This window comes from Oncorhynchus kisutch, linkage group LG8, assembly GCF_002021735.2.
Source record: "Oncorhynchus kisutch isolate 150728-3 linkage group LG8, Okis_V2, whole genome shotgun sequence".
In the NCBI taxonomy this organism is placed as follows: Eukaryota; Metazoa; Chordata; class Actinopteri; order Salmoniformes; family Salmonidae; genus Oncorhynchus; species Oncorhynchus kisutch.
The window spans coordinates 37,803,866-37,824,493 of record NC_034181.2 but is presented as its reverse complement, the minus strand read 5'-3'; the positions used below and the strand labels follow the sequence as shown (position 1 = coordinate 37,824,493).

The following is a 20,628-nucleotide window of genomic DNA, read 5'->3' as shown; positions in this document are numbered from 1 at the left end:
CATGTGGGAAAAAGCTACCTAAGTATTGTTCCCAATCAGAGACAACGATAGACACCTGTTCTGATTGAGAACCATACCCGGCCAAAACAAAGAAATACAAAAACATAGAAAAAAGAACATAGAATGCCCACCTAAATCACACCCTGACCAAACCATAATAGAGACATAAAAAGCTCTCTGTGGGCCCTGGACTGGGCACCCTCGTTGTGGGCCCCGGCCTGGGAACCCTTGTTGGGAGCTCTGGACTGGAGAGTGTCGCTGGAGGCTCCGGACTGGAGGGCGCCTCTGGAGGCTCTGGACTGGAGGGCGACACTGGAGGCTCCGGACTGGAGAGCGTCGCTGGAAGCTCCGGACTGAAGGGCGCCTCTGGAGGCCCCGGACTGAAGAGCGTCGCTGGAAGCTCCAGACTGAAGGGCGCCTCTGGAGGCTCCGGACTGGAGAGCGTCACTGGAAGCTCCGGACTGAAGGGCGCCTCTGGAGGCTCCGGACTGAAGAGCGTCGCTGGAAGCTCCGGACTGAAGGGCGCCTCTGGAGGCTCCGGACTGTAGGGCGCCTCTGGAGGCTCTTGACTGGAGGGCAACACTGAGGGATCCAGACAGGAGGGCGACACTGGAGGCTCCGGACTGGAGGGCGTCGCTGGAGGGAGGAGACACAGAGACAGCCTGGTGCGTGGGGCAGCCACAGCGCCCCCACCAGGCTGGGGAGACCTACAGGAGGCCTTGTGCGTAGAGGAGGCACCGGATGAACCAGGCTGTGGGGGAGCACTGGAGCTCTGGTGCGCAGCCTGGGCACCACTCCTCCAGGCTGAATTCCCACTTTAGCCCAGCCCCTCCAGAGTGCAGGCACAGGTCGAACCGGGCTGTGGGGGAGCACTGGAGATCTGGTGCTCACACTCGCACCTCTCCATTTGGCTCAATGCCCACTTTAGACCGGCACGGGCGGAGCGCAGGCATAGGACGAACTAACCAGTCCCAGCGACCAGAGACACAGTGAGCAGAGCTGGCGCAAGATACCCTGGGCCGAAACGGCGCACCGGAGACCAAGCGCGCTGAGCTGCCACAATCCGCCCTGGCTGGATGCCCAATCCAAGGGTTCACATACTTTTTCCAACCGGCACTGTGAATGTTTCCACGGTGTGTTCAATAAAGACATGAAAAATTATAATTGTTTGTGTGTTATTAGTTTAAGCAGATTGTGTTTGCCTATTGTTGTGACTTAGATGAAGACCAGATAACATTTTTATGAGCAATTTATGCAGAAATCCAGGTAATTCTAAAGGGTTCACATACTTTTCTTCCCACTGTACATCAGTATTCAGACCCTTTACTCAGTACTTTGTTGAAGCACCTTTGGCAGCAATTACAGTCTTCTTGGGTATGGTACTACAAACTCGGCACATTTGTATTTGGGGAGTTTCTCACATTCTTCTCTGCAGATCCTCTCAATCTCTGTCAGGTGGGATGGGGAAAGTCGATGCCCAGCTATTTTCAGGTCTCTCCAGAGATGTTAGATCGGGTTCAAGTCCGGGATCTGGCTGGGCCTCTCAAGGACATTCAGAGACTTGTCCTGAAGCCACTCCAGTGTTGTCTTGGCTGTGTGTTTAGGGTTGTTATCCTGTTGGAAGGTGTCTGAAGTCCTGAGCGCTCTGGAGCAGGTTTCATCAAGGATCACTCTGTACTTTGCTACTTTCATCTTTCCCTCAATCCTAACTAGTCTCCCAGTCCCCGCCGCTGAAAAACATCCCCCACAGCATGATGCTGCCACCACCATGCTTCACCGTAGGGATGGTTCCAAGTTTCCTCCAGACGTAACATTTGGCATTCAGGTTTCATCAGCCCAGAGAATCTTGTTTCTCATGGTCTGAGAGTCTTTAGATGCCTTTTGGCAAACTTCAAGAGGGCAGTCGTACCTTTTACTGAGGAGTGGCTTCCGTCTGGCCGCTCTACCATAAGGCCTGATTGGTGGGATCTGAAGAGAGTCCTTCTGGAAGGTTCTCCCATCTCCACAGAGGAACTCTGGAGCTCTGTCAGAGTGACCATCTGGTTCTTCTCCTGTGATTTCTCAGTTTGTTCTGCTGGCCAGCTATGAAAAGAGTCTTGGTGGTTCCACATTTCTTCCATTTAAGAATGATGGAGGCCACTGTGTGCTGCAGACATTTTTTGGTACCCTTTCCCAGATCTGTAGCTCGACACAAATTTGTCTTAGAGCTCTACGGACAATTCCTTCAACCTCATAGCTTGGTTTTTGCTCTGAAATGCACTGTCAGCTGTAGGACATTATACAGATAGGTGTGTGCCTTTCCAAATCATGTTCAATCAATTGAATTTACCACAGGTGGACTCTAATAAAGTTGTAGAAACATCTCAAGGATGATCAACGGAAACAGGATACACCTGAGCTCAATTTAGAGTCTCATAGCAAAGGGTCTGAATACTTATGTAAATACATTTGCAAACATTTCTAAAAACCTGTTTTTGCTTTGTAACTATGTGGTATTGTGTTTAAATTGATGAAAAAAAAGAATGTAATCCATTTTAGAATTAAGGCTGTAATGTAACAAAATGTGGAAAAAGTAAATGGGTCTGAATACTTTCCGAATGATAGATAGCTAGCTACATTTTTAAAAGACAGCTTTTCAATTGGCATCTCTCCCCATTTTCAGTCACAGTTGGGGACTGGATTGGGTGTGAGCAGTGCAGGAGGTGGGCTCATTAGTTGTGCTCCAATTTTCCTGGGGATAGCTTTATTTGTGTCCTATGTACAAATTAGAATTGTGTAATAGTGTAGCTTCCACCCCTCTCCTCGTCCCTCTACTTCTAGGTCTTAGAGCGAGTGACATCACCAACTGAAACACTGTTAGCGCGCACCACCGCTAACTAGCTAGCCATTTCACATCGGCCACACTCACCCCCTTTTGACCTCCTCCTTTTCCGCAGCAACCAGTGATCCGGGTCAACAGCATCAATGTAACAGTATAACTTTCATCCATCCCCTCGCCGAACCTGGGACCCCCTGCACACATCAACCACAGTCACTCACGAAGCATCATTACCCATCGCTCCACAAAAGCCACTGCTCTTGCAGAGCAAGGGGAACAACTACCTCTAGGTCTCAGAGCGAGTGACGTCACCGACTGAAACACTATTAGCGCGCACCACCGCTAACTAGCTAGCCATTTCACATCGGCCACAATAGCAGAGCATAAGAGTTGCCAAATCAATGTCACACTGAGTTAATTAGTTAAGTTATTCTTAATAGATGTTATTTCTGATGTTATTTAATGTTATTAGTTATATTCTATTCCAATATTATAGTCCAAAATTTTTTTTATGGGAATAAAAAACAACTATTGAAAACCTTTTGCTCCTGAATGTCACCTTATAGACTGCTGGGATGTAAAATCTTGCATTATACAAATAATATTTTGTGTAATTGTACATAATGTATTGTTTGGAAAAAGAACAACAAAGAAAATTCATGTGCAGGTGAGTTAAAAAGAGGGACTTTACATGGAATCTCCTCATAGTGCAGATATTAATGGTGACATTTATTTCCCTTTATAATTTATTTACCTATGTATACCTATCAATTTTTTTGCCAAACGTTGCTTGTTTTGTCTCAGCAATTAGACATTGTTCCTATCGGGGATAGTTACCCCTACTACCCTACTGTTTGTCCATGTTGAGATGCTGTAGCCAGTAATCAGTATACCACCCTGCATACCACTGCTGGCTTGCTTCTGAAGCTAAGCAGGGTTGATCCTGGTTAGTTCCTGGATGGGAGACCAGATGCTACAGGAAGTGGTGTTGGAGGGCCAGTAGGAGGCACTCTTTCCTCTGGTCTAAAAAAAATATCCCAATACCCCAGGGTGCCGTCTTTCGGATGGGACGTTAAACGGGTGTCCTGACTTTCTGAGGTCATTAAAGATCCCATGGCACTTATCGTAAGAGTATGTGTTTTTAACCCCAGTGTCCTGGCTAAATTCCCAATCTGGCCCTCAAACCATCAAGGTCACCAAATAATCCCCAGTTTACAATTGGCTCATTAATCCCCCTCCTCTCCCCTGTAATTATAACTAAGGTGTTTGGTGCATTATTTCTCTATGGGAAACATGTGCATGAAAACGAATCGTCTTTCGTTGAATGACTACAAAGACTCCCTACACTTGACCAATCACGGACGAAGGGGTGTAGACTTCGGCTCCCGAACTGGCCTTGATAAAAATGTCTGCCGAACAGCACTGTCAACTGGAAAACGTCAATGAACCATTCTAACAATGCCAACCACTTGGTGAGTAGGCACCACTGTTTCCACCTGGAGGACACATTTGCCCGTGATCATCTCCGTCATTAAACAAATGCTGACGACTAAGATTAAAACAATTAGGTTTATTCTCAGAATAGCTACATCAATTCGGTATGCAGGGCGTGAATGGCAAACACTTGTCCTGAAACATTGTGCCTGCGAAAATGCATAGCTATACATTAGTTCAGAATCGTGCGTTACATGATTGGTGTAAAATGTTGTAAACATAACCCTTTAGATTAGAATAACCATTCCATTTATAGCATACAGTTTCCAGTGGCCCAGACATTATTTTAACTCGAATAGTATTTCAACCTCCACATAGAGGCGATATTCTGCGTTTGAGGATGTTGGACGAGACGCACATAAGAAGAACCTACTGTCATTAGCAACAACCGTGGCGGCGCCCGCAATGTTGACTTTACAGTAATTAATAGATTTTTAAAAATGACTTGTGTTTAGAAGCGACCATATCGTTAATACTAAGACCGAATTTCAATAACCTGCATGGATCTGTACAAAACTACTTAAATAAGTGTATAATGTTATTTGAAGGATTCTTTCTCGCTGACGAAAGGTAAGGTCCATAAGGTTTCGAAAGCCGCGTCGCAAGCGATAGCTTGTGGGCGAAGGTAATGGCTGGGACTCTAGGGAGAAGGCAGAATGCTGCCCAGGGTTTTCGAGAACTAGCTATTATCTTATGTCAAACATTGACGTCAAGCTGGGTTTTGGCTAACTGTTTTTTGGGCATGGAATTAGAAATACATTTGAGTGCGAATAGTTTCCAAATTAAAGTTTACCTCAGACCTGCTTCCCATATTCAGGAGACAGTATGATAACAACATCTTAACAGGTAAATGGAGTTGGAGCTGGATGTTAAGTGAGTGTCACAAAGTTTTGGTTGTTAATCTAGAAATATTGATCAATATGTTTGCGCCAGCCTGCAACCGGTCTGTTTCCGCTTTAGTCATTTACTTTGTTATTCTCATAGGGGGTGCTTCAACCAAACACACATTGTTTCCACTAGTGTTGGTGGTAGTAGTATCAAAGAATTTTGTGTCGGTGTCTATTTCAACATGGTTATTTTTCTCTCTTTGCTTTCCCAGGAGCCAAGTTTCCTGACCCAGGCTGTTATGGCCACACCCAGTTCCACCTGATCCCTGATAGGTATCGCAGGGACAAAATGTCTTATCTGAATCTGACTGACCAGATTGAGGTCTACCTGAGAGCTCATGGCATTGAGTCTATTCACATGGACAGGAGCACAAGCCATGTATCATGGTGTGTAGTCATTACTTGAATATCAGGTGTTATTCTCCTTACCACCCTAAGCGTCAGTAACTTTTAATTCGTTTTACCATTCAGCTGTTTTCTGCCTGCTCTGGAATACATTTATTCATGATACATTTTAGTTGTGAATACCATCAATTGTTGTTAAAGGACATTTTGTAAACTTGAACAAAACATCATCAGGTTTCTGGAGCCATGAGGATGTGGCCAGGTCCTTTGTGTCCCACTATTGGCCAGTACTTCTCTTTCTTCTGTTACCAGCTCAACTCCCTGGCCCTGTCCATGAGACGGATGCTGTGAACCCCAGGAAGAACTTGTGCTGGGGGACAGACAGTATTCATCTGTATGAAATTAAGCATGGTGGTTGGGCTGGATGACAGGGTCCTCAAGCTCCTGGTCTGGTTCCTACTGGGCAGGTCAGGTGGACATGGAGAGATGGTGTATGCAGGGTGAAAGTGTTTTTGTTGAATTGTTTCCATCTGGATTCAACAGTGGCAAATGTCAATTAATGTACACTGAACGTGTGTGTGTGTGTGTGTGTGTGTGTGTGTGTATCTCTGGTATGATCTGGCAGAATGTATTCATGTGGAAAGTAAAAACAGTTGCATACAGGGTTGATTGGTGTCCATATCACTAAGGACCTATCATGGTTCAAACACACCAATATAGTTGTGAAGTGGCCACAACAATGCCTCTTCCCCCTCAGGAGGCTGAAAAGATTTGTCATGGTCCCCTCAGTTATTCAAAAAGTTATACGTGCTTCTACACCTGCATTGCTTGCTGTTTGAGGTTTTAGACTGGGTTTCTGTACAGCACTTTGAGATATCAGCTGATGTACGAAGGGCTATATAAATAAATTTGATTTGATTTTAGATTTTGATCTTGACTGGCTGCATCACCTCTTGGTATGGCAACTGCTTGGCATCTGACCGCAAGGTGCTGTGGATGGTAGTGCGTGCCTACGGCCCAGTACATCACGGGTTGAGCTCCTTGCCATCCAGGACCTCTATACCAGGCTGTTTCAATGGGGAAAGAGTGGCTCGTACCCCGCTTCAGTGATTATTGTTGAAAACCCTGCTTCCGGTGTTCTGCTGTTTGCCACTAGGTGTCGCTTAGTCAATGTGGACAAACGGCACAACCACAGATGGAACAAGGAGACTGATGTTTCACCGGATGTATAAATCTGAAGGATCTGGTTGGAATTTCCACCCTATTTGGTGAGGAGAGGATGCCCAGTGGGAGAGTATGGAGCGAGATGGAACTGGGCTGGCGTTCTGCTGATTTTTCTCATTGAGGAAGAAAAGCCCGATCTCAATTAGTTATCTTTTCTTAAAACTAGAATCTGTTACAGAGTGCAATAAGTTTTGTAGATGTGACCCTTTGCCAAAGTTCCCTAACGGAAATATGCAAATAAATGCTAGAACGCGCAAATAGGATCTCGGTAGCTTGTCCTTGGCTCTGCCCACCTCCTTGCTTGTTCTGCCTACTCTGCTTAATTTTCTCCTATGAAAAACTGCACAGATGAATGATCTTGTTAGTTATAAATGTATTTGGCACAACCATTTATCAGGGATACTGACAAAGATGATTCATCATTAGGATTTTTATTTACCATTCACATACAACAGGAAAGTTTCATCTGAGTTAGGACAACAATAATATAGCATTTTAAAATGTATATTAAAGGCACACTGCTTTAACACTGACAGATAATGTAACATAAACATCATATGGGGACTTTAAGGGATTAATTATATCAGCAAAGCAGAGAATTGACTTGTTTGTCAAAGTACAAGGCACTGCACACCAACTACCATATGTAATTGATAAGTGTAGTTAGGCTAGAAGAGTGCAAGAATAAGAAGACTTTTCAAACAAGAAGACATTGGCATTTATGTCAAACCATAGGCACGCACATCATGTTAGGCAAAAGTGAAGGCCTCTCAAGCGATCTCACCAACCGAACCAAGCAACACACTGTGCTCAGATATCACTGCTATTTGGTAGTATGATGTTGACTGAAACATGGACAAATATAAAGATAAATTATGTCAAAATGCAGAAAAATATATTGTTGCATTATAATTATTGACCCAAAAATAAAACAAATATTTTACTAATATGTCTCAGTTGACACATTCAGAAAGGGGGACATTTTGTCTTTGGTAGAGGATGTCCTTGTTTTTGTGGAAAAGGTGTTCCTGCAACAGTTTACCATAAGACGTTTTTTTGTTGAGTAAGGTTATGAAACTACTTAGAATTGTGCTATTGATTTATGAATAAGAAATGGTTTCAGCGACACTCAGAAAACAAAACTTAGCACTAGGAACATTTCTTATAGTTTATTTACCCTGTTGATGCTGTATCGGTTTAAATCTTTCGTTGTCTCGTTGTGGTATTCTCATCCATTCCATTATTACCTTCCCTTGTCCTAAAATAGCAGAAGTTAAAAAGAACATCATAGTCTTGAAAAGATACCGCATGTGCAAAGTAATGTCACTGTAAGAATCAGTCAAACAATACTATTCCCTTGAGTAAGGTATGATTAGCTTAAAAAATACTCACAATTTATGTGTTGGTTCAGCATGCACCCCATTTTCTGAGAATAAGAAAATGTGAGTTTAGTTTTATACAAAGGATGACCTTCGTGTTATAAAGAACACATTGTACATGGAGGATAAAACAATGGCCCTGAAAGCTACTGCAAAGGTGTATACACAGCTGCTTGCTTAGCGAGTATCACTTCCTCCTGATTCGACTTGCATGTGACACGTGACCGCCTCCCAAAGTGTTTTACCAGTCGCGCAAAACACGAAAAGCTAGCTGTTCGTTGGCACACTTCAGGCCGAGTAGTAAGTTCCCCACATCCCGATGTGCTACACAGAGCTGTATGCAAAGCAGTGTGTATGTTATTACCTGTGGGCGAGTGACTGCTCCTCTGTGAGCTCCACCTCTCATAGAGCAGAATGAGGAGGACCAGGATGATCACCTCAGCCACGATGGCTATGAAGGGTTTCAGAGGCTCCATGAAGGTGATGACCCGAACTTCCACCCGGCTCACACTGGCCTTGATGTTATAGATGGCACTGCAGACATAGACACCAGAGTCCTCCTCTGTCAGGTTCATCACAGTGAGCTTGGTTGTGTTTCCATCCACACTGATCTTGTAACGAAGGGGGTCAGTAGTTGCATTGATGAGTTCCTGAAACCAAAAGAAAACAATGGCACGAAGCCTCTAACACGAAGTGGTACTATTGATAATTGTCATAACTGTCAAATGAAATAACATATGATTTATTAATGGTCAACTGTAATTTGAATTAAATAAAAACATCTTAGGTTACAATATGTAGTTAATAACTAATGTTGATGGCGTCTCCCTTTACACATTGATTACATTGTGGCAACCTTCTCACCTGCTCGGTTCCGTTTGCTCTGTACCAAAGCCAAGTGTTAGGGGGAAGCTTGGTTTTACAGGCCATCGCAACAGAGTCACCCACATACGCAACAATCGGCTTGTCCTTCTTATCATCCATCTCTGGGGCTGGAGGAAAAGAAAGGGACCAGTATCAAGATCAAAATGCTATCTATAGGCACATTATTCAATAGAAATTGCCAGGGCCTTGCACAGATGGGGGTTTTCTCCATTTCTGTGTGTAACAGTATAACTTTAGACCGTCACCTCGCCCATACCCGGGCGCGAACCAGGGACCCTCTGCACACATCAACAACAGTCACCCACGAAGCATTGTTACCCATCGCTCCACAAAAGACCGCGGCCCTTGCAGAGCAAGTGACGTCACCGATTGAAACGCTATTTAGCGCACACCACCGCTAACTAAGCTAGCCGTTTCACATCCGTTACATGTGCATCCTTGTAATGTTGTGAATGATCACGTCACTATACTTTTTATTTAATAAAAACATACGTGTAATATTGGATGACAGAGAACATGTAGCCTAACTTGACATGCCTGTAGCAATACATGGCTATGCATGAGACTAGAGAATGTGAAATATGGTGTATGCATTGCCTCATGTCATATAACATACTGTACCTGCCACATTGAAATCAATTTTTGCCTCGTCGGTATCACTAAAGATGCATGAGTAGTTCCCAAGGGTATCCCCAGTAATTCTGAATCTGTAAAATATATAGTCATAGCTTAATTTTCACTTACACATGTCTTGGGAAAATATATCTAAAATATAATTGTTTTGTCAGTCTAAGAAACATTCACTGTCAAATGTCAATTAGGCACATCATTAGAAGATGTTGGCAAAGCATGGCCTCTGGCCATGGGCCAGAATTGGTTACAGTCAAGGAACCAATTACTCTGGGATACAATATAACAGAGGCTAAGTGTATAATATTAACTGCTTCAGTAGTGAAATATAACCTAAGTCCTGACGTACCAAAAGTGTATTTGCACAAAGTAATACATAGTAGAGGTCTTCACGGGTCCACCCGAACCTGAATAGGCGAGACCTGACCCGGGACCCAAACTTTTCCCTCTGGTCCGGGTCATGCCCTGTTTGATTGTCATCGGGTCCCAGACCTAATCTTGGGTCTATGTAACTACAGCTGATAAACTCGAGTGGACCTGAATGGACCCGCTCTGCATAGCCTATAGCATATTTATTTTACGCTAATAAGCTGAATTTATTGACTTATAGAAGGCCTAGCCAACATATAAAGACCTATTCGTTAACCTGAAGAGCAGCTTAGCTGATAAACATGTTTTTTTTTTGTCACTCTGGTCCAATTGGGCTTGGTCTAGACCTGGACCCGTTAGGGTACGGGTCTAGGTCTGGTTGTCGTCACGTCCATTCGAGTTCGGGTCTGACTGTTCTCGGGTCCAGATCTGATTGTCTTCGGGTAAGTTAAGGTCAAAGTCCAAGTTTTTGGACCCGAGAAGACCTCTAATACATAGCTGCCTAATTTGGAGAGTAGATACTGAAGATATTCTCCCAACCTCTATAGTTAACATTTGGGTCCATAGACCATTGTATATTTACATGTAGATGACAGGCTGTTACATTTCAGATTTACATTCTCTGTCCCTGATGGAATAATGAATACATACTTACACTCTTTTGAGATTATATTGTTCATTCTCCAATTGTACAGTAAGCCGAGAGTTAGTAATTTCACTCCCATCTTTTCGCCAGTACCCGGTAATGTTTGGTAATTTGTTTGGATTACCGGTCCAGGTACATGCTAGCTCTAAATCGATGGGTTTCAAGATTTCAACTTTTTCAACCAGACTGTCACCTGTGTTTCGAATTTTGGTGGGATTTCAAACAGATAGAAAGAAAGAAGCTAAAATGAGACATCTGTTCAACCCTATAATACAGCTAAAATAGATATGTAAACTTTACACAAAACATACAGATGAACATATACCAGAATTTCAGACAGAACATTTTCTAAAGTATCACAAGATGACTGAGTGAAGAATGAATTAAGCATGTAACACTACACGACTGTACACAAAGAAATTGTGTCTAAACAAGAACACTCTAGTAGTTACCTTTCAGGACTGCACTCTTAAAGACTGTTGTGACTGGAACTGTCAAAGCCAACGAAGGATTTGTTTCTGCTATAAGGGAAATGAACACAAACATTATGTTGTTTGATATGACGAGTGTTACTGAGTGATGTGTTGTGTTTGATTTGTTCCAAACATAAAGCTTTCTATTCAGGACATAAAATTTGATTTTACTTTAGTGCCTTGTTGCAAACAGGATGCATGTTTTGGAATATGTTTTATTCTGTACAGGCTTCCTTCTTTTCACTCTGTGGTATCTTTCCTCTCCAGCAACTAAATTATGAAGGACGCCTGTATCTTTGTAGTGACTGGGTGTACAGATACACCATCCAAGGTGCAATAACTTTACCATGCTCAGAGTGATATTCAATGTCTGCTTTTCATGTTTAATTAATTTATAAAACACAATTCCACTTTGACATTATTGGGTATTGTGTGTAGGCCAGAGACACACATTTTAAAGGCAGGCTGTAACACAATAAAATGTGGAAATAGTTAAGGTGTGTGAATACTTTCTGAAGGCACTGTATGTACATATTCTTTCAAAGCTCGATAGTCTAAACACTGAAGGGTTGATCCACGAAAAGAGTACATTTTGCATCCCTTTGATATTTTAAGTAGAAATTCTGCACCAATATTGCATTATAAAGGCCTGTTATAATTCTGCCATTTAATATAGACCACATATAAAATTCAATAAATCACATTTTTAATATGAACAAATGCTCGCTAAATTGCCAAGAATTCTGCATTTTGATATGTCCCTCTGTGCACCCTCTGTGACTTCTTGGAAGATTTTAACCCACTTAACCTCAACATTTCTCAAAGTTTTCACCATCATTTTAAAGCGCTAGTTATGCCATTAGTTATTTTGTTGCTTTTACAGAGTCATTTCTGAAGATTATTACTTATTTATTAGTGATTCATTTACACTCACCAGCCAATTTATTAGTTACACCACCCTATTCCCGAAAATAGATCGCTCCTACAGGCAGTGAGTCACGTAGCCGTGGATTGCTATATAAAGCAGGCAGACAGGCATCAATGGCCAAAACTAGTGACCTATGCGACTTTGAGCGTGTTATGATCCTCAGTGCCAGGCATGCTTGATTCAGTATCTCAGAAACGACCGCCCTCCTGGGCTTTTCAAACACGACTGTGTCTTAGTGTTTCCCGAAAATGATGTGACAAAAAAATAATAACATGCAGTCAGCGGCAGTCCTGTGGGCAAAAACAGCTTGTTGATGAAAGAGGTCGAAGGAGAATGGCAAGAATCTTGCAAGCTAATAGGTGGACCACAAACAAACAAATAGCGGCGCACTACAACAATGGTGTGCAGAACGGCATCTCGGAATGCACATCAATCCTTGTCATAAATGGGCTATTGCAGAAGACGACCACACAGGGTTCCACTCCTATCAGCTAAAAACAAGAAGAAGCGGCTTCAGTGGGCACACGATCACCAACACAGGACAACTAAGGAGTGGAAAAACATTGCCTGGTCCGATGAATCCCGGTTCCGGTTGTGTCATGCTGATGGCAGAGTCAGGATTTGGCATGAGCAGCATGTGTCCATGACCCCATCCTACCTGGTGTCAACGGTACATCCTGGTAGCGTTGGTGTACTGATGTCCAATCTGGAGCAACTTTGTGATGCCATAAGGCATCGGCTTTGACCAACATGCCTGTCGAGCGTCTCCGACTTGTAGAATCCATCCCCCATAAGAATTCAGGCTGTTCTGGTGGCAAAGCGTGTTCCGACCCGGAACCAGATGGGTGTACCTAATAAACTGACCGGTGAGTGTACGCCTGTCCCCCATAATATTTTGAAACTATTCCATTAGTTATAGACAATTCTAAAGAAACATTCAAATAGTGAAATAGTGTTTAAAGAAATCACTTTTTGGCCATTTTGTGGTGGAAAACTGAGCGGGTTGAGCATAACATGGCAACCCTATTACATATAGAAAAACAGGCTAGATATGTCTTAGCAATTTAAAATGTTTTTGTGAAGCTTATATTCCATTGTCACTCACTGTTGCACACAACAAGCTTCCATTACCCTTATCACAAGGTGATTCATGGCTGATTTAAGATTCAATCGTCAACCCTGTTACAGTCACCCTTTATTTGGCATTTTATAGGCACATACTATAGTCATTTTCAATTTAACCTGTTGAGATGATTAATTATGTTTTTTATTAAGTTGAACATGTGGTATTTCTTTTTACTAAGTTACACTACCCAAAAGGTACTCGATTTGGTGGAATGACCCAGTAATGTACAGTGGCTCCAGAACTTCTGGCACAAACAAATATAAACAATATAATTATAGAGAGAAACTCAAAATACCAACATGTGAGAAATACAGTACTTTATTAATGTTTCAATGGAACCAACCAAAATAATTTATTGATTTAATTAAAAATCAATGTCCTCCAAACCCAGGTTTCACAATTACCCTTAAAGACTATTGTAAATAACATCTACCAAAATGAAACCACAAATTCAATTCCACTTATTTAAGTTTATCTAAGTCTTATTGAGCCATTACATCACTTCCAGTTTCACTAGGGTATAAAAATGAGGTAACACACATGCAGTATCCCGCTGTCATCCAACACCACGAAGAAAACAAAAGAACTAGCAGTTCAAAAAGAGACAGATGGTCGTAGACCTTCATAAATCTGGTAATGGCTACAAGAAGATCCACGATTGAATATACCACTGAGCACTGTCAGGGCTATTATTAGAAAATTCTAAAGATATGGAACAGTTGAAAACCTCACGGGTAGAGGACGCAAATGCATTTTGCCCCCCAGGATCGGGAGGAGGATGGTGAGAGAAGCAACACAATCCCCAAGAATCACTGTGAAAGAATTGCAGGCTTTGGTGGCGTCTTGGGGTCACCAGGTTTCAAAACGCACCATCAGACGCCACCTCCACAGGCTCTTTGGAAGGGTTGCCAGAAGAAAGCCATTTCTGACCCCAAGACGTAGACACAAGTGCTTGGAGCCAAATGTCATTTAAATTATGACTGGAAGAAGGTGCTCAGGTCAGATGAGACCAAAATGTAATGTTTTGGTCAGATACAGCATCGGCATGTTTGGCGTTGAAACAGAGATGCATACAAGGAGAGGCATCTCATACCCACTGTGAAATATGGAGGGGGGTCAGTGATGTTTTGGGGCTGTTTTAATTCCAGAGGTCCAGGGGCACTGGTTAAGATTGATGGCATAATGAATTCTACCAAGTATCAGTATGGCTGACAATCTGGTTGCCTCTGTCAGAAGGCTGGGACTTGGCCGTAGGTGGACTTTCTAACAAGACAATGACTCGAAACATACCTCAAGATCCACACAGAAATGGTTCTGTGACAACAAAATCAATGTTCTGCCATGGCCATCTCAGCCGGACCTCAATCCAATCGAAAACCTGTGGGCTGAGTGGAAGAGGGCAGTTGATAAGCGCAAACCGAAGAATGTGAATGCTCTAGAAAGGATCTGCATAGAGGAATGGTCCAAAATCCCTCCAAATGTGTTCCTTAACCTTGTCAAACATTACAGGAAAAGACTCCATGCTGTTATCCTTGCCAGAGGTGTTTGCAATAAGTACTAAATGAGGAGTGCCAATAATTATGAAACCTTGATTTTGGTGAAATGTATTTTATATTAAATAATTGAATGATTTTGATGAGTTTGGTTGGTTCCATTGAAACATTAATAAAATACAGTATTTCTCACATGTTGGTATTTTGAGTTTATCTCTATAATTATATTGTTTATATTTTTTTAAGTATTGTTTGTGCATTGCCAGTCAGGGGTGCTAGTAATTTTGGAGCCCACTGTATATGACATACAACTGACATTTAAGCAGTTAACTGCCACAAAGGGTAGTCATACAATACACACTTCAAAGTCATTGCCAGCAGCACACCACCAGTAACAAAAAATGATCTCAGTAACGAAAAAAAATGGCATCTCTGGTGATCCATACAACAGACCCAATTATTGGTCCAATGTCCTCCTGATACATAATACTGAAGGATTAGAAGCATATTGAATACACCACACCAATGCAGTTACTGAAATCTAATGCACATTTGCAGATGTACTGCTGCAGCTAAGACTCTCAGCCACACTTGTTCCACTGGCTACAAGGTCACATCACAACCAGCCAAGCAGAAAGACCTGTCTACAAAGCTGATACATATAAAATCCAGAATCTGTATTTACTTGTATAGATGCCTCTCCAGAAGAGAGGAAACAGGATGAGCTGAAGGGAAAGGATCCAGGGCGAAAACATGGTTGTTTCAGTCAGTCAGCTAGTCCTGCGTTACCTGCTGCATAGAGTTTTTCTATAAGATCTCCCTCTCATCAGCTGCCTGCTGCTCCTCTCTCTCATCCCCTTCCCTCCCCTTCCCTCCCCTCCTTGTTCTTCCTCTCAGCATCGGTGACGCAGCAAAGATATCAGCCTGCTGGTGTTCCTCTATTATTCATACAGACACAGACCGAGGGTACAGACAGTCCTGTCCCATGGTGCAACAGTCACCTTGTCATGGAAGGTGCAAAAAAACGACATTACAGTGAGTATCAGATATACAGGTCATGTAAGATGTGATGTAGGACGGCTGTAAGTCACATGGTACCGAATGCCTGTCATCTTGGAGATCACTGTCCAAAGTCCTTGTCCATTATTCCCATCAAATTATATGTGCAATATCACGTTTATACCATAAACATCACCTATGCTAATATTAGCAACGGTTGAGTTTACTTCTGTATTCATTACTATTTCTGTATTCACAGTTGTTATATTCTAATGAAATGTATATCTTTAAAGTTGTTTACCTCGGACAAAACAGTATAGTTTAATGTATTGAGTGTAGATCTGGTGATTTACTCAGGGGTATACAGATTCCACTCTGTTGGCAACAGGGCACTCAGGCTATGGTTGGTGATGTAAGGGGATTAAAGTCAAATTCACACACGTAGCATGAGACGAGTAGTGAGTATAGCACCACACCCTGTCTGTAGAATATAACACTGTCCCAGTCTAAACCACAATAGTACCCATCTCAAAGCAGTCCCTGTGAACTTTCACTTTCATTACTTATATTAAATGTTTAAATTTATACTATCTTTCCCCAAAAGGATTAATCCAGATCATGGCGTTGGCAGAAATTCCTCAGATTTTAGTCACCCGGGCCATCAGTGATCAGCCATGCCCTTCACAGTGCCATCCCCCAGTCGGAGGCCTCTCTTGGCTTAGCCCGCTTGGAGACCAATCGAATCCAGGGACTCAGTGAACAAAACTTGACAGAAAAAACAAAAGTGCTGTCTGCAAATCCCCTGGTAGGATATTCACCCTGCTGAGGCTGATAGTGAGTAGTCGAGCAGTTTGGTGAAGAGCTACAGTAGTAGAGCACTGTCCAGTCCAGCTCTCTACTGCAGTGTTCTACCAGGGGAAAAGGAGACGTCACCATGTCCACCGAGGGGATGTCTAGAGAGGAGGCAGAGGAGTACCAGAAACAGGTGGTGGAGGAAAAGTAAGTCACTACTACTAGCCCTTATTTTACAGTACTGTAAAAGTCATACAACGTGATAATCAAACAACTGCAAAGGAATGCTTCAAGGTTGGGGTCAATTCCATTTCAATTCAGCCAAATACAAGAAGTAGAGATTCAATTCTTATTCAATTGAAATGAAATGTAAAATAAATTATGCTCCTGAATCTGAGGCCAACCTCATTGGAATGATTAAAATCGACATTTTGGATTAGATGTATTCAATAGCAAGCAAGAGCAGAGGATTTAGTTTGAAACGTTCCCTTTTTTGAAAAATGTTAGCAATTTTTTATTATCCTAGATATGTGAAGTAAAAAAGACAAACAGTTGTAAGGGAGATACAACGGCAATTTACACCTGTAAATGTACCTCTAGTCAAGAGAATTACACGGATGAAAATACAATGAAACATATTTTACCATTTTTATGAAGAATGATTTACCAAATAGTAGGGGAGTCAAACTGGTAGGCAGACTAACCTCCATGCAGTCCTATATTACTTCACACCCAGATTATTTCAGAATTAGAATTACTGTCTGTCTCCAATTGCTGAGAGTGGTGGGATTGACAATGCTGCCATAATCTGGAGATTAATAATATATATATATATATATATATATATATTACTCTGCTGCCCCAGAAACTGAGTCATTTATATTGTTTTGTTTTCCTACATTATCTTATTTAGAGCTGACGCCTATAACATGTAATTGATTGATATGGAAACTGCAGTGGCCATGAATAATTATCATTGCACAGAAGCATAGAAACAGATTTATATCTCTGAAAACAAATAATGCACATTTTTACACAACCAGCATCACGCAGTGAAAATACAAGCTGTTTACCTTTTATGAATTTTGTAAGAGTTATATGATCGACTGCCGGACAATATATTAATACGCTTTTATAGGTTTGGTAACATGGTTTCTTTTCTTGTCTGAAAACAGGATGGAGAGAGATTCCGAGTTCTTGGTAAAGAAAGCTGAGAGGGCCACACTGAGAACGTGCTTAAGAGACAAATACAGACTACCAAAGGTAAGACAGTCTCCTGTCATTCTCCTCCATTCTCATGTCATATGAAACAAGAGGAGAAATGTTCATAAATACTTAGATAAAAATGCCCTCAATAGCAAAATGACCCACATTTGTAATTTCCTGTGAATGACGTATGGGGATAATCTTATGCAATTTCTCAGTAAACGAGAACACATTATCACAAATGAGTAACATGATGAGACAGAGGCTGTGTCGGTCAGTGTCAGAGTGCGTGACTGAGTACATTTACAGGAGCACATGGCCTGCTAGTCAGATAGGCCTGAGTAGAGCCAAGAGATTAAGGCATAAAAAAAGCCCAGTGACCGCAGCTATCCTGCGTTTGAGCCCCAGGCCTGAAATGCCCTGTGTGTGTGTATGCCATCTATCTCAGAGGCCCTGTCAGGGTCATAGAGGGTCACATGTGATGCTAAGCTGTTTTATTTAGCTGTTGGACCTAGAGACAGCAATGTTTTAGGACCACGTGCCTGGATCAGGTGCCTTCCAACCCAAAATCTTACCTGGTCAGGAAATACCTATAATATGTTTTTTTGAAATGGGCCAGGAAGAAAAAATATAGAATTTAAACATGATAATATTTATACTGTGCCTGGGCATAATAATGTCCTCCTCAGCCAGTCTGAGCAGTGATTCCTCTTCAGCCAGTCTGACCAGTGCATTGCTTGCTGTGTTTAGAGTGAACAGGACGCAAACCTGATGGAGTTGGCAGGGGACGACATTGACGTGCCTGAAGAACTACTCAAAATGGTGGACGAGGACGCCACAGAGGAAGAGGAGAAGGACTCTATCCTGGGCCAGATACAGAACCTCCAGAACATGGACATGGACCAGATCAAGGAGAAAGCCTCAGCCACCATGGTTGAGATGAAATCTAAAGCAGAGGAGAAGTGCTCTGTAATGTGATGTGATGAGAGGAAACACTGGTTCAGTTGATCTGAGATTAGTTCCTAAGCACCCAGTTTGACCAAGGATAGGACTTCCAAGGTTGGACTTCCCTGAAATATTCTAGCTTTCAAGTATTCTAATCTAGACTGTGGGCTTGGATTTATTCGAAACACATACAGTAGTCCTACTACACAATCTAAATTTAACCAGTCTTAAATTGGTTAATCTGTCAATAGAGGGCCCTCTCTCCTGGAGAGATGACTCTTAATCTGTCTTTCTCAGAAAGCTGTGGGGAGGAGGTCAGGAAAAACATCACAGGGATGGCAGTAAAAGTATTTTTGTTGTTGTGGTTAATACGGTTTTATTTATTTTTATATACAGTAAACCTCATGTCTTCTTTGCAAGAAGGTACAATTAAGAGGATGTCATGTCATCACGGTTATAAATGCTCTGAATTGTTTCATGTTAAAAAAAATATGTTCCTCTGAATCTTTGGTAAAGCCTTTGTAAAACGGACCGTATACAATTGGATTTTGTACTTGAGCACGTTTGTAATAAATATAGAAATGTTTCATAAGAACCCCATGAAAAACAATCCATGTTCAGAGCTGTGGTTTATATAATGAGAGACAATGCCTCCATGTGGATAAAATCATTACATTTGACATGAAACTGCTCTTAAAGTTTCCGGACATATATCTCTTTATAGAATATGAAAGAGGCTGGTTCACAGGCTGACTACATAGCATGTGTCGCGTGCACGAGCGTTGCAAAATAAATTTAGAAATCTATATTATTCAATTATTGCACCCACACTGCTCGCGCTCCAACGTATGTCTGCATTGCTAAGGTCTAAAGTAGAAGTCAGTTATATTTGTGACACAGACCGCGCTGCAAGTCCTGCCTCTCCCATCTCCTCATTGGTTTATAGAAGCAGGTACCCACGTGCCATCTCCTCCTTGGTTATACCCACATGGGTGACTGAAAGACGAATGAGGTCAGTGGCGGTAATGCACCTAATTTATGAAAGTTGCCAATCGCAATATAAAGTCAAGAGAAGATAAAGCCTAGAAGGAAGAGAGATGACTGGAAACGATTCGGTTGACCGTTTTATGTGTGGATTGATTGTCGGAGTAGAGGACCTTGTGCATTTCAGGTAAAATAACTACTCAATGTTTATATCCCAGGACAAATTAGCTAGCAACAGCAAGCTAGCTAAATAGGACAAATTAGCTAGCAAGTGCAAGCTAGCTAGCTAAATTGCCATAAATGTTTAATGGTTTTCGACCTGTCCCCAAATTAATGGAATTGGTTCAGAGTTTGTTTTGATATTTTAACCTGCATGTCATGATTGTGTTTGGTGTGGGGGGACAAAATACATTTATGCACGATGGCGCACGTGCGCAGCCAGTTTGGGTTCCGTGTAAGACCGGTTTAGCTATTCAAAGCTCAAAAGTACACATTATATGAGAATGATCTAATAAAATGAAAGATATTTACAAAAACCACAAACCTTTCAAGAGATATGTAACAGTTTGACATTATTAAGACGTATTTCTGCAGCAACAGGAAATGTGGATCATAATGAATAGAAGTTCGTTGTAGGGGTTGATACATTTTTCATTAGGGCAAATCAAGTCTGACATTTTAAAATCGAATTTACTAACTTTAGAAGCCTTTTAAAACCTTGAATACACTACAAGTTTGCATTTCCTGTAGTGCAGAAAAATTCTCAGCAATAAAAGAGTGCTCAGATTAAGATCCTATATCTGTAGTCAAAAGTTTAAAATACATATAATATCCATTTAAGCCAGGCACATAGAATACAACAGGATTTACAGAGCAGGCCTACACTAGGTAATGTCAGTTTCCTCCCCAAAATCCCCCAATGCCATAGCCTGGTACCAGATCTGTTGACCAATGGAGTTGGCTAGACAGCACAAATAGATCCTGCACCAGGCAACCAATGCCCCA

At 42.0% G+C, this 20,628-nt stretch overlaps 2 protein-coding genes and 1 long non-coding RNA gene across 11 annotated transcripts; 2 read left to right on the top strand and 1 right to left on the bottom strand.

Annotated features, from left to right (window-relative positions):
* The first annotated feature begins 4,137 nt into the window (after positions 1-4,137).
* On the top strand, positions 4,138-7,031 carry LOC109895074 (uncharacterized). Of its 2 annotated transcripts, none has more exons than XR_004210806.1 (3): positions 4,138-4,290; positions 5,412-5,586; positions 5,779-7,031. It is a non-coding gene; the product is annotated as an uncharacterized LOC109895074 (long non-coding RNA). The 2 variants fall into 2 exon arrangements; XR_002255938.2 differs by having other exon boundaries at positions 4,144-4,290; positions 5,857-7,031.
* A 152-nt stretch (positions 7,032-7,183) lies between these two features.
* On the bottom strand, positions 7,184-15,627 carry emb (embigin). Of its 8 annotated transcripts, none has more exons than XM_020489658.2 (9): positions 15,383-15,599; positions 11,130-11,198; positions 10,687-10,870; positions 9,654-9,739; positions 9,012-9,139; positions 8,512-8,797; positions 8,161-8,194; positions 7,946-8,026; positions 7,184-7,796 (listed from the first exon to the last, which is right to left on the bottom strand). In XM_020489658.2, exons 1-8 carry the CDS (start codon positions 15,450-15,452, stop codon positions 7,966-7,968), a joined length of 918 nt encoding a protein of 305 aa, XP_020345247.1. In that variant the 5' UTR covers positions 15,453-15,599; the 3' UTR covers positions 7,184-7,796; positions 7,946-7,965. The 8 variants fall into 8 exon arrangements, 4 of the variants coding, with proteins under 4 accessions (XP_020345247.1, XP_020345248.1, XP_031686137.1 ...); XM_020489659.2 differs by having other exon boundaries at positions 7,184-7,613; XM_031830277.1 differs by having other exon boundaries at positions 7,184-8,026; positions 11,130-11,195; positions 15,383-15,601.
* An 868-nt stretch (positions 15,628-16,495) lies between these two features.
* Positions 16,496-19,249, top strand: LOC109895075 (complexin-4). Its single transcript, XM_020488723.2, has 3 exons — positions 16,496-16,695; positions 17,664-17,751; positions 18,445-19,249. Exons 1-3 carry the CDS (start codon positions 16,631-16,633, stop codon positions 18,670-18,672), a joined length of 381 nt encoding a protein of 126 aa, XP_020344312.1. The 5' UTR covers positions 16,496-16,630; the 3' UTR covers positions 18,673-19,249.
* Positions 19,250-20,628: the final 1,379 nt, after the last annotated feature.

Coding starts and splice junctions, on each gene's coding strand:
- emb (XM_020489658.2), bottom strand. CDS start 15,452: ATGTTTTCGCCCTGGATCCTTTCCCTTCAGCTCATCCTGTTTCCTCTC. Junction 11,199..15,382: donor CTGGAGAGGCATCTATACAA/GTAAATACAGAT, acceptor TTTCCCTTATAG/CAGAAACAAATCCTTCGTTG. Junction 9,140..9,653: donor AATTGATTTCAATGTGGCAG/GTACAGTATGTT, acceptor CTTTTCCTCCAG/CCCCAGAGATGGATGATAAG.
- LOC109895075 (XM_020488723.2), top strand. CDS start 16,631: ATGTCCACCGAGGGGATGTCTAGAGAGGAGGCAGAGGAGTACCAGAAA. Junction 16,696..17,663: donor AAACAGGTGGTGGAGGAAAA/GTAAGTCACTAC, acceptor GTCTGAAAACAG/GATGGAGAGAGATTCCGAGT. Junction 17,752..18,444: donor ACAAATACAGACTACCAAAG/GTAAGACAGTCT, acceptor TGCTGTGTTTAG/AGTGAACAGGACGCAAACCT.